The sequence below is a fragment of the Ambystoma mexicanum genome, chromosome 2p, assembly GCF_040938575.1.
Source record: "Ambystoma mexicanum isolate Mex_15411 chromosome 2p, UKY_AmexF1_1, whole genome shotgun sequence".
NCBI lineage: Eukaryota > Metazoa > Chordata > Amphibia > Caudata > Ambystomatidae > Ambystoma > Ambystoma mexicanum.
In genome coordinates this window covers 1,381,038,666-1,381,052,083 of record NC_090923.1, presented here as the reverse complement: position 1 = coordinate 1,381,052,083, position 13,418 = coordinate 1,381,038,666, and the positions used below count along the sequence as shown (strand labels likewise).

The window sequence follows — 13,418 nt, the reverse complement described above, 5'->3', positions numbered from 1 at the left end:
TACATAAAAAAAATATGGGCTGTTGTGGATATTGCTTATAAATGGGCCAGTGGCGTATTGCTTCTGCTGATCATGGCAGGTCTGGTCTAGCCATTTGTCCTAGTGTTGGGTAATCACATCATCTGTTCATTTGGCAACAGTGTATAGCAAAATCGGTGATACCAAGTGTTCATTAAAAAAATGGGGCCAGTTTCACAAAGGAATCAAAGTAAGGCTATATGTTATCCTTATGCTTACTTGCATCATTTTATTCACACAACTTGCCAGGAACACATGCATTTCATATGTGCGCACTATTCACAAATGGCATGCTGTTTATGTAGAACATATGTAATATGTGCATTGTCTGAGAAGGCCTACAAAAATGGAATATGATGCAATTAACTTAACCAATATTTGCTCTGTTTTCCTCTTGATTATTAGTACTGCTGGGGAACATGAATTTATGAATTGCCCGATTGACTCTGCAATGACTTTTTCAACAGAAAATGGAATTCAATGGTTAAAAATGCATCTAAGTGTGGTCTTCTTTCTGCTGCAGATGGAGTACTACAATCATCACACTGCAACGTGGCATCCAGTGGCAAGCATGCTTAACAAGCGCTGCCGGCATGGAGCTGCCTCGCTTGGCAGCAAGATGTTCATTTGCGGTGGCTATGATGGTTCTGCATTTCTCAGCATTGCAGAGGTTTATAGCTCCATGGCGGACCAGTGGTACTTGATTGTACCTATGAACACTCGCAGGAGCCGTGTTTCCCTGGTGGCCAACTGTGGGCGCCTCTATGCTGTGGGGGGCTATGACGGGCAGTCAAACTTGAACTCTGTGGAAATGTACGACCCAGAAACAAACCGATGGACGTTCATGGCGCCCATGGTGTGCCACGAAGGTGGAGTTGGCGTAGGGTGTATACCCCTAACTATCTGAGAACTAGAGTGCACAACGTGGCTGGATCCGCGTCTTCATTGTACTGTGAAGAATATGACCATCTCAAGGTGCTCCAATGTTTGTTCTGTGGGTCCAAAATGCAGCATAAAAAGCTTTGCTTAGGCACTGACATAGAGTAAAGAATGTACTGTACTCTAACGGGAAGTCAGTGAAGATTTCCCAAGACCTGAATTATTTAAACAGCAAATTGTTCTCATTTTACAGATTTTTGTAGCATTCACCTTTCATCTTTTCACCTTCCCCAAAGTGAGCTTATTCCGAACTGGTTTTGTTGGACATGACTTTTCGATCTAATATGTTGGACATGACTTCTCGATCTAATACACCGGTGTTGTTGCTGTCTCCTGGGCCTCAAACCAACCTCTTGTTCACCTATCATTTGTTCATGCTGCTCACAGAGCTAGTGGGTGATGTGATGTGATGTGACTGTGACATATGTGCATAGGCTGCAAAAACTTTGTTCAGGGCAGTGACCTGTTCAGATTGCAGTATAATATTTACTTCAATGAATCTCTGGCTAAGAACGTTGAAAGTCTGAAACAAAAATTATGGCACCTGCTTTGCCAATTTCATGGCCATGTTTACTCATGAGCAAATGTACATTTACATTTAACAGCTTCGAAAAAGTGGTTGTTCAGGATTACAAAATAAACTAGAAAAAGTGCATTCCATTGTGAAGCTACAACATACATCAGTGGCAGTATAAAGGCACTAGACTGTAAACAAGGATGACCATTTAAAAATAAAATGGTCCTTGAGCACTTGAACAGGTTTATAGTCTCAGGCTGTAGAAGAAGCACCCCCACCCCACCCCCTTCACCAGGCTGGATCCTGGGGTAATTTCTTTTTTTAAACATGGCCAAAGAAATTAAGACTATCTACATATTTATTTTCCTTCATCCTCGAAGAAATTGGACTCTGCCATTTTAAATTTCAAGGACCATCGTCCATCTTAAATGTTTTAAAAGGTTTCGCAGGGAACTATCTTTTTGAAAACAGGTAAACGATTGCAGTTCATTTGTTTTAGTGATTTTCCTTTGTCAATTTCAGTATATTTAAACTGTCTTGTAGCATATGGATATTTCACTTGGTGTGATCGGATTTTGGGAAATGGCAGTCATGGGAGTCTCCGCATAATAGCACATTATACAAATTATATGAAGTTGTGCAGTCCAAAACTGAAAACATTTTTTTTCAGAAATGTTTTCTCCTCGGGCTCATTGATTACACAAACCCTTTTTTTCTTCTTCCTTTACTCCTCTGTTATTGCCAGGAAGGTGCAGCTCTCTTCCTTAGCCCTTTCATTAGTGGTTGGCGTACCTCTCATGAGATCCCTATGAATGTGTGCGAACAGGTCTGCAGTTTCTCCCTTTAGGTGCTCCTTTGTGTTTAAAAGAAATTGCATGTTCATCATTGATGGGAGAAAAAGGAGTGTTGGACCTTGATTAGCGATGGCTGAACAAGGCAGTGCCTAAGATATCGTAGGGACAGGTCATATGATAATGACAAATATTGCAATTTTTGATTCATGGTCTGAAGCCACTAAGACTCAATTTAAATGTTGCCATAATAACAAAACCAAGTTCTCTTGGATCGATACCCTTAATGTGTTCAACCATTGTTTGATAGAGGACCAGGTTGAGACCTGCTAGGCTTGCAGGTGTTTAATCTAAAAACATTCAAAAGCTACTAACAGCGATACTGGTCCATGGCTGCTAAAAGCAGGCACCGCCAAAACTTGGGACCAGGTGAAGCTGGAGGTACTACAGGCCGAGTCACAGATTAAGGAGGAAGTAATAAACTCTTAGAACAAAGAGTCTGATGGAACTCTAAAATGTGCAAATGACTTAAGAATCCGACAGGGTGACACACACTGGTCCACCACACATTATTACCAAGGCTCCTTCACAGTCACACCCAATCACTTCAGGGACCCTTTTAAAGGTGGCCCAGCAGAGAAAATGAGTGCAAAACAATGTGGCAGAGGTTGCTGCATGCCCATGCATGCGCTGAAGGAGGAAGCAAGTTGGGCCCTTGGGCACCCTTTAGCTCAGCAAATGGGCCTCTTTAGTATAAGGGGGCTAAACAAGCTGACACCAGAAGATAAAATAGCACCCAGAAACGGCCCAGGGAAATCTGTGCAGAGATACTGAAAAAACATGGCGCTAAAACATTTGGTAGCGTGCAGCACAGAATGCCAAATGGAACACATTGAAAACGTAGGACATCAACGCACAGAAAATATATTTTCTGATGCAAAAAGTGTCCCAAAGTCCATGTTATTTCCTACCCTGATATCACAATACACTGAAGTTCCCAGAGGAATTCACACAAGCAGAGTATGTTAAATGGCCCCACCTGCATTAAACAATCCATACTGACGACAGACAAAGGTAACTCAACCTTCCCTACGAGAAGAGGACAACGATGAGAAATGTATAGAATCTCATTCCTGATGCAAGAGCTTGCATCCAAGTGACTGGGTTCACAAGAACATTCCTTCGCACACTAATCACTAATCTCCCTAGACATTCTGGTGAAGAAAAGAGAATCTCAGAATAAAATGGAGCCATGAAAACACTCCTAATTGCTTCGGCAGAACCCCCACAGAAGTGCTTTGCAACACTTGTATACACCCAGACAAAGCCTAATGGGATGATTGGGGTTGGAGGGGGACTTGGAGAAAGATATCCCAGCTCATGGTGATGCCGATATATTAATCTGAGGACAGGAAACCACCTTTGCCCACTTCACTCACGCAGCACCAATGCAAGCTTATCAGTCCGTCATTCAGCACAATTAAATTGCCACCTGCATGAAGAGGAAGAAAGGGTTTCATCAATGAGACGCTAGGTGAACCAAAAACCTATTGTCCACTGTATCCCAGTTATGAAACAACCCAAACAGATCATGCTAGCATCCGCTGCAGATGCGTGTGAAGGACTCAGAAAAATATCAGTCTTACTCCATGATGCACTCGGGTTTGTTAGTGCTAAAAGCAAAGAGAGGCACAGGCCTACATCGTCTACACAAATGAGTCCCTCGGACGTAGAGCAAGATAATGTATGCCATGGGCAAAAAGATTGTGTCCACTGTTCTATGCAATATCTGCATTGCAAACACAACTGTATTTATTAGTATATTTGATTGTGCAAGGTTACCAATGCCCGAGTACATCGGGGCACAGGCAGTTCTTATGGAAGGACAATTATCTTTAGTACTGTCATTCCGTAGCCTGGATGCATCAGGAAACTGCATGCTGAAAATGTGCAAATGCAGAAATTAAAAAAGGATGGGTTTAGGGTTAATTGGTTAGACACAGAAAACCTCTTTTCCAAGTTAGGGAATGCCTTACAGACGGCAAAGAGAAATACTACAAGTCCCTTGGAATGCTTCCGGCAGCCACGACTCCAGGAGGAGTGAAACCCAGATAAGATATCAATATAGATCACTGCAAAGGCTCATCGAACAGCAACATTTTCAGGCATTCCAAGGCATCTGGCTACAAGAACAGGAAGAGTACAGCCATACTCCTTACCAGCAGGGTCGTTATCTTTTGAACAGTAGAGAATGGGCAAGGGGTTGAGATGGCTCAGCCAAAGAGCCGAACAGTCGCCAAACAGTGACACTGCATATCGGGAAAGAGTTAGTCACTTCTCCCAATACGTTTTAACAGGACTGACAATGGTCTAAATTCAGTTAGTTTCAAAACTGCTATGTAGTGCTTACAGGAGACCGAATTGACGAAATCAGGAGGACCCACCCCCCACAGACAGGTTTCAAACCCAGTTTCCACCATTGGAGGTGAGAAGAGGAATGGCTTCAGTTCAGGGACACAAGCACTATGGAGTAATCTTGTGATCAGGTGGTGTTGGGATTGGGTCTGGCTAGCATTGGTTCCTGTTTCCGGATGTGAACTCTCATTACAGCATTCCTGGAATTACCGACGCAACCGGATAATTGCTGCTTAGGTGGGAAACCAGGCCTCCGGATCAACAGCCACCTCTCCAACAGAGGGAACAATGCCACGAAAAGGATGTCCTTTAAAGGAGTGAGTAGCATGCAGCGCAGCCGCGGGTCAAGTACAAAAGGAATCCCCTCTCAGGATGGGCAGCATTCTGTTCTAGGAGATTCGGTGGAGTCCCAGCAAGTTGTCCAGTACTGCTAATTCGTCCCTATTCAGTGAAGCTTCCCTTGGTCGATAAGTGGCAGTTCTTCACCATAAAAGGAGGAGAGCTGGAAGCAATAAGGCACCCAGAAGGAACCCCCAGCATCCATCAAGGTCGGCTCTGCTGGCTTGGATTTCAGGTCTAGTAGTCAATTAAGATTGTTCTGGATCCACACCAGATATGGTCACCGCAGCCCACCTAACACCAGACGAGCAGCATTTATAGTTTGGGCAGCCATCCAATCCAGGATGGCCAGACACATTTGTTCCATCATTTGGGTAGGAATGTAGAATAAGGTGTCTGGCAGACTCCTACACAGCCGAAACCATTTCCCCTTCACTCAGCCTGCCTTTGTAGGCTCTGACGGAGCCAACGGAATACAGTGACAATGTATGCTCATGGCCAGCAGCATACATGAGGGAGACAACCAACAAAGTCAGTGGTTTGTGCTCCATGGTGTAAAAACGAGGTTGCCATTTTGGCTAGTAAACGAACAGGGCTATCTCACTGTAAAAAGATGGTGTACATTGTCAGAGAGAGCAAAATAATACTGTCACACTGACAAACACTCTGCCTTGGTGATGGGATTACCACAAAAATAAATTGCAGCAGTAAAAGGGGTGTTGAAGTATCCCCACTTAAAAGATTAAAAGGCACAAATGAAATGCAGCAATGAGGAAAACCTTCCCTTAAAGCAAGGATTCAGACGTTCCTGGCAACAGTTCCCCTTTATTAGCCATCAAACAAAATGAGTGTGCAAAGTGAATCCACCTACACTCTTACATTGGGATTAGCGATTGGTTGCCTGTGTGATTAGGATATGTGCCATGCCCAGTGGGCACATCGGGTGACTGAGCTGTCCTTGACAGAAGGCCATGTGCCAGGCTAGGAGCCCTCTGAACATGACCGCAAGCCACAGCCATTGGATGAGTAAGGAGGTATGTTGTCATAGATAATGTAAAAAACCAGAAGACACTGTAATAACTTTACTTGAAGGGACGTTGTATGCGCAGTGTACCATCAATCTCCCAGAAAACTATTACATCGTTCTTAATGTAACCATGAGAAGAGATTTGTTGGTGCACACCACACATTTTTTCCAAAAGAAAGGGGTTTACAGTACATATATAGTTCGTTATTTATAAAGTATTTAAGGTGCGGGGGAGGAAAAGTGGGCCTGGCACAGAACCACTGATACACCTACGTATGGGAAAAAAAGAGGATCCAAAATTAGGAACCCTCCTGTCCCCTGCACACTGTTACTAGTCTGTCATGAGACGGTTCACCAAGTTTATGTATTTAAACTAGTACTAATTTACAACAATTGACAATATAAACAACATTCTGGACATTCATTTGGTAAAAAACACAGTAATTTATTGTGGAAAACAAATTATTTCTCATTTGCTTATTAGATGCAGATACCAAGTACAAAAATAAACTGGTTGTGTGGATGTGTGTCATCAACTCATGTATGCAGTTCAAATTGAAAGGCTGACACATTTTGAGATAACCATCTCTTCTTGAGCCAAGATTGAGCTATAAAACAATAATGCAGTTTGAAAGTATATCAGTTGTATGCCTTCCAATCAAGCATTAGTTTTTAAGGAATAGCACAGTCTAGCATAAGAAATCCTGAGGGAGTCCCATGACAAGGGAAGGGGCAAAATAAGAATCTTTTAACAATTTCGAGCACATTCAAAGGAGTGAGCGATGACGGATTAGACCAAACATCACATTCAAGATACCTTTTGTCTATCTAGTGAAGGTAAAGGTTCCCCACAGAAACAGCAACATTTCAACCATTGTCCTGGTCCTAAGTGTCTAGTGCCACTTCTCTAGATAAATTAATTGTACCTCTGAGAATAGAGACCATAAGGAAGGATTTCACAACGGAATAGGCATACCTTAATTTAAATGCCTGTAGCTACTTCTGTTAGTGATGAACTACTGTGTTGTGATTCTCAATCATCAAGACTGGAAAACTCTCCTGTCACGAGGCTGGAAACCTTAATGTGAACAGAACATATAAATATCATGGTGGAGCTCTTATGACTGTGAGCAATATAAATTCTACAATATTATAAGTCTCACCCATACGAGCCAATACAATCTTCTGTTCATAAAACGTCCCACTTCAAAAGACTGTTTGCAAAACGTGCTATCGGCATCAATTCCTATCAGACCCTTGTTCCAGCTATTCAACAGGCTCGTGAGCTGTCAAAAATATGGATATGAATAATTATGAACATTCTATGTATCCAACAAAACCTTCACTGGAGGTACGTTCTGAGATGGATATTAACGGAATGCTAAGCAAAATGACTGTTAGTTAAACGGACTCACCTCTCTTTGCTGAGAGGCTGCAACATGATTTCCAAGCGCTGTGGGTCCTTAATTGGTGCTGAAGGCGTATCTCCTACTTTGATGTATATGCAATAACATGCTCTGGTGAAAATCTATGGAGAAGCACCCAAAATGTTCAGTTGCTGGGTTCTATAAAGTTAGACGGGGATTCTTCTGGGAGTGTGGTGTATTAACACGGCGTACTGCTCACCTCTGAGGACAACAGTATATCTTCACGGATGCAATGTCTTTCATACGTCCCTGGATACATTTCTTCCTTTTAGTGTTTTTTACCAAAGATGCGCGTGTATCAGTAAAGTCGCAGCACCTCTCGCACGCTCCCTGGTGAGTTTCTCCGTAGTCAGGGCAACCCTGTTGGACGCTGGAAAACCTGCGCGTGCTCCAGGACCCCATATGTTGCATTTGAGAAATCAAAACTAAAGGACGACTGAAAGAAGTCTGTCTACTGGTAATCACTACCTACGTATCCTGTCAAGCTGGATGTAATATGAGCGCCATGTTAGATGGTGTCGGAATATTCGCTGGGTATATGTGCTCTAGTAATCCAAGACAGAGAGTGTTTACACACAAACTAGTGTAAGACTACACACTGGATGTATGTACTGGAGTACTACAGCTCTGTGCTACAATCGCGTAAATGCAACGTATCTTCATGGTCATAAATGCAGTGAGCAATCTAGACTACTGATTGTAACTAACACATATGATGATCAATTTAAGTAGTTCTTTGGGCTGCTAAATTCTAAATCGCCTCTTAAAGGGAACTTGTATTACTCAATTATAGTTGCGCATTGAATTGCATAGGTGTGGGCAATAGCCGAAGTCACAGACGTAACAATCTAAACCATGAAACAGTTACATTTTGGTCTTTAGAAACAGTATTGCTCACTTGTCCCTTTCGTCAATATTCAACCTACATGTACATGATTTTACTCTGTTGGTCCATAATACCAACTCTGTTGGTCCATAATACCATCAAACGGTGACAGGTGCGCCGGTAAAACAGTCCACGGACTGGCACTATTTTAACAGATGTTGCACCGCCAGCATATGCATTGTATGAATATTCACTCATATAAACAGAATTTTCAATGTTGCTCAATTGTACCAACAAATGGTTACAGGTGGGCCGGTCAACAGTACCCGGACAGTCATAATTTAACAAGTATTCCACCTTGTGGTACGATATGATGTAATGCCCCATGTTGCACAGTAGCTTGATATAATTGTGTCAATGCTTAGATAGCCATTAGATAAAACACCTGAGAGAAAACTCTTCATTGAGTCCCTTTGGGTTCACAGTATCTAAGAGATATATCCAGAACTTTTCTCTGCGAGGGAGGATGGACTGGTAATCACCCCCTCTGTATGGTTTCTTTACAACTTCCAATATTTGGAATTTGACCTGAGCTACTGTGTGAAGATTCTCGGTGAAGTGCCTTGCTAAAGGAGATTTAGTATTTTTCCATCTGATGTTTGACTTATGTTCGGTGATTCTGTCTTCTACTGGTCTGGTAGTCTGACCCACATATAATTTGCCACAAGGGCATTTAATGGCATAAATGAGACCTACAGAAATGCAAGTAGCAAAGTCTCTGTTTGTATTTTTTGCCAGTCTGGGGATGTGCAATGGTTTCACCTTTAATCACATTGTTGCAATGTGAGCAACCTAAGCAAGGGTAAGTACCCTTCTTTCTTGTGCTCAACAATCGTTTCTCTTTCAGAGGTTTCTCAGCTCTCACCAGTTTATCTCTTAAATTCTGACCTCTTTTGAAGGCCATCCTAGGAGATTTGGGAAATAGTTTGTGGTGAAGTGGGTCACTCTGCAGGACACCCCAATGTTTCTTAATGGCTCTCCCTACTTGGAAACTCTGTTGTGAATATTTGGATATATAGAGCAATGGGGTCTCTGTCTTTTATTCTAGGAGTCAGCAAGTGATCTTTGCTCACATTAGATTATCTCGCTTTAGCCTCTTCTAGGACAGTGTGTGGGTAGCCCCTCTTCTCAAATGTATCCAGTAGTTTTGTACATTCAACATCTAGTCCCGCTGGGTCTGAGATTATCCTCTTAAATCTTAAGATTTGGCTGTATGGTAAGCTACCAAGCATGGATTTTGAATGAAAGCTTGTGAAGTGTAGTAGATTGTTCACATCGGTTGGTTTATGATAAACATTAGTAGTAATGTGATTGTCCTTAATTTCCAAACAAACTTCCAGAAACTGTAGGGATGGTGTCCCAATTTCCATTGTGAATTTGATACTCTGATTTACTGAGTTCAGGTGATTAAAGAAGGTGGTCAATTCTTCTGGTGTACCACACTAGTTACTGAAAATGTCACCTATGAAACGCTTCCATACTAGTATCTTACTGGACCATTCCGCATTATCTAGCACATGCATGTGCTCAAATCTGTACATGAAAGTGTTTGCGTACACAGGGGCCATTGCTGACGCCACTGATGTACCAGTAGCCTGGAGGTACAAGTTACCCTGAAATAATGGTTGTTAAGTATTAAACTGAAAAGTTTCAAAATGAATTGTGGATCACCTCTGGTTGCTTGCGAGTTAAGTAAAAGCCATTCTACCGCTTGTATCCCTTCCTCATGTGGAATGGATGTGTACAAACTGCAGACATCATGCTGAACAATACACATTCTGAGCTAAGTGCTGAAATCTCCTGGATGCAGTTGAGGAAATCTGTGGTGTCCTAATGTAACCGTAACTTAGCCCCCACCATTCACCGTTCAGGATGCTGCAAATAACATCATAAATAGCATGCAAGTACCCAAAAGAAATGAGAAACAAAGTGCTTAGGTGTTAAGGAAAAACCGTAGTAATCAAGACTGCTTGTAATGACTTTACTTTTGATTTGCAGACCAATGCAAAGCCCAAACTGACTAACACCCATTTGCAAGAGCCTCATGACCAGTGCATCGTAGTGGCAGTTATTTAAACCATGATTGACACATTTCTGTGAGTTTGATGTTTTGTGCTGCAAAAGTGAATTGGCACAAATTCATTGCTCAAGGCATCCATGCATGACTTGCAGGGGAAGGAATTGTCTTGCATAATGGGCTTTTTTTAATCTACTATTGACAAGATTATTTTAAAGGGATGGTCTAGTAAAAATTTTTATTTCAAAAATAGATAGGCCACATAAAAAAAAATACTAGCATCCTCCTTTTTAAAACTTCCTATGTAAAATTTGGAGCTATTCAAGCTCAAAATTCGAAAAAGCAAGCACAGGGGCGCAGCCATTTTGTGAAATGGAGGCCCTCCTGTGCTGGCTTTTGCGGCACTAATGAAGGAAAAGCCAGCCAGCTGTAGTAAACAAAGTCTACCGCTGGGTGGCTTTCCCTTCATTAGTGCCGGGACTCGGAGGACGCGGACCAGAGATCAGAGCAGGAAAGCTGCAGCTTAATCTCGGTAAGTGCTATTTATTTTTTTTACAAAAAATAAGCACTAGCTGTGTTTTTTTTTCTAAGTTTTCCGGGCTGGAGGAGCCCGGAAAACTTAGAAATAAAACCGCAGCTTTAAAAACGTATTTATGTTTGCGGTCGCTTTTGAAGCGTCCGCAAACATAAATACAACGTTATTGAGTTGGAAAACGCTGCGGTTTTAAAACCGCAGCGTTTTCCAACATAACCGCGTGTGTTTCTGCCTGCTGTGGCTATCACTTTGGGTCTCCGGTGCTCCCACGGGAGCACCGGAGACCCAAAGTGAAAGCCACAGCAGGCAGAAACACACGCGGTTATGTTTACATGCCGCGTAGTGTTTCTACCTGCAACTGATTTCCCATTTGGGGCTCTCGGGCTTCCCGTGGGGAGCCCGAGAGCCCCAAATGGGAAAGCAGATTCAGGCAGACACAACGTGGTTGTTTTCCGCAATGCCGCGTTGTCTGCCTGAATCTGCTTTTCCATTTGGGGCTCTCGGGCTCCCCGTGGGGAGCCCGAGAGCCCCAAATGGTAAAGCAGATTCAGGCAGACACAACGCGGTTGTGTTGGAAAACGCTGCGGTTTTAAAACCGCAGCGTTTTCCAACACTAACGTTGTATTTATGTTTGCGGTCGCTTCAAAAGCGACCGCAAACATAAATACAACGTTTTTAAAGCTGCAGTTTTATTTCTAAGTTTTCCGGGCTCCTCCAGCCCGGAAAACCTAGGAAAAAACCTGCAGCTAGTGCTTATTTTTTGTAAAAAAAATAAATAGCACTTACCGAGATTCAGCTGCAGCTTTCCTGCTCTGGTCTCCGGTCCGCGTCCTCCGAGTCCCGGCACTAATGAAGGGAAAGCCACCGAGCGGTAGACTTTGTTTACTACAGCTTGCTGGCTTTTCCTTCATTAGTGCCGCAAAAGCCAGCACAGGAGGGCCTCCATTTCCTCCATTTCACAAAATGGCTGCACCCCTGTGCTTGCTTTTTCGAATTTTGAGCTTGAATAGCTCAAAATTTTACATAGGAAGTTTTAAAACGGAGGATGCTAGTATTTTTTTTTTTAAGTGGCCTATCTATTTTTGAAATACATTTTTTTACTAGACCATCCCTTTAAGTAGCAGGCAAATTACAGATGTACATATATGTAACTGTTTGTCTGCCTTTTATGCTTCAAATGTTTTGCCTAACCAAAGCAGGGTGAGTCATTGCAATCCAGCATCACCCATCCTTGTGGCTTTGTATGGTCTGCTCCAAGTCATGACTGCTTCAACAAACATCATTGAATATTACAGTAGTTGAGCCATAATTTTACTTGGCATGTTGGCAGAATCTGTTTTCCCGTCAGGAATGGAAACTAGGCCAGAATTGATTAGTGTTCTCATCTATCTGTGTTATTTGTGCAACTCCAAATTTCATTGCCTACTTCGTAATTTCAAAGGTTGTCCACTGGGCAAGTATCTTTTGATCGTCTGATCGATTCATTGCATTCTGGAACCTGTAGGCACATACTTCTAATGCAAAGCTTCAACTGGCAAGTCCATGAATTTAAGGTGGCTTAGGCTAAGAGCCGAGGCTGAATGAAGATCCTTGTGACATAACATTTATCAGTTTTGCAATTTACTCTGGTCTCCATAAATGCGCTTTTCCTTGTAATTCAAGGTGTCTTATCACCTTTCTTTTCCAGTTGGCAATCGACAAAGAACAAAGAATGCCCGTGTGAAGGTGGCATATTTGAGATTTCTCCAGTATGGGAAACAATATAATAGTCTGAATTATTTTCCACACAATTTCTAGCCACACTTTCACAATGAGTTTTAAGTTGTCTCTCGACCAGGTCCTTCTGATTGCCTTGCATTCCAGAGGCTGTAAACCTCCCAGGTCCACAGATTTCCTTGCATTTGCGAAAAGCTTTACTCTCTCCTTAAAGATACTCTTTTCTAGAGCAACAACAAATTAATCTTTGTCCATACACTTATGTGAGCAGAGTGGAATGCATCCCTGCAATCGGAAAGTACCTCCTCATGACTAGTTGTCTTCCTACCTTTTTATTACTCCATATCTGGTCTTTCCAGGCAGTTGGCAAAAGTAGTATCAGTCATTGAAAAGGATTGATCTTAACACTTGCATATAAAAACTGTTTTCAGAACCTCTCTGGGAACATGTTGACTTCTTAGCTATTTAAAGGAGGACCATCCTACTTAAATAACTTTCAGACTGAGTGTAGTTGTGAAGCAGGATATTTTCTTTTTTCAGTGTACTGGAGCTCAAATTTCTTTCATTAGTCCTGTTAGGATAGTTTCTTGTGCAAGGAGAAACCCGTCCTGTACCATATAAGCATTTCCTCATCCCAATTCGTCTGCAGTATTTTAGGAAGGTAAAAGGAGTGTGTGCAGATGCATGGCCGCCCAGCTCTGCATTCACTTTTGTATCTTTGGATATTTAAAGAATTGTAGGGCTTCTCTGACTCGCAAGCCAAAAATGAATGGACATTTCTTTCATTCTTT

General features: G+C 42.3%; 1 protein-coding gene across 3 annotated transcripts in view; it reads left to right on the top strand.

Moving 5' to 3' along the window:
- KLHL18 (kelch like family member 18) overlaps positions 1 to 10,633 on the top strand; it is a 590,797-nt gene extending 580,164 nt beyond the window's left edge. For all 3 annotated transcript variants that reach the window (XM_069645788.1, XM_069645787.1, XM_069645786.1), the window contains one exon: positions 542 to 10,633. In XM_069645788.1, the coding sequence (XP_069501889.1) occupies positions 542 to 925 (384 nt within the window). In that variant the 3' untranslated portion in view covers positions 926 to 10,633. The remainder of the gene's footprint in view (positions 1 to 541) is intronic.
- Positions 10,634 to 13,418: the final 2,785 nt, after the last annotated feature.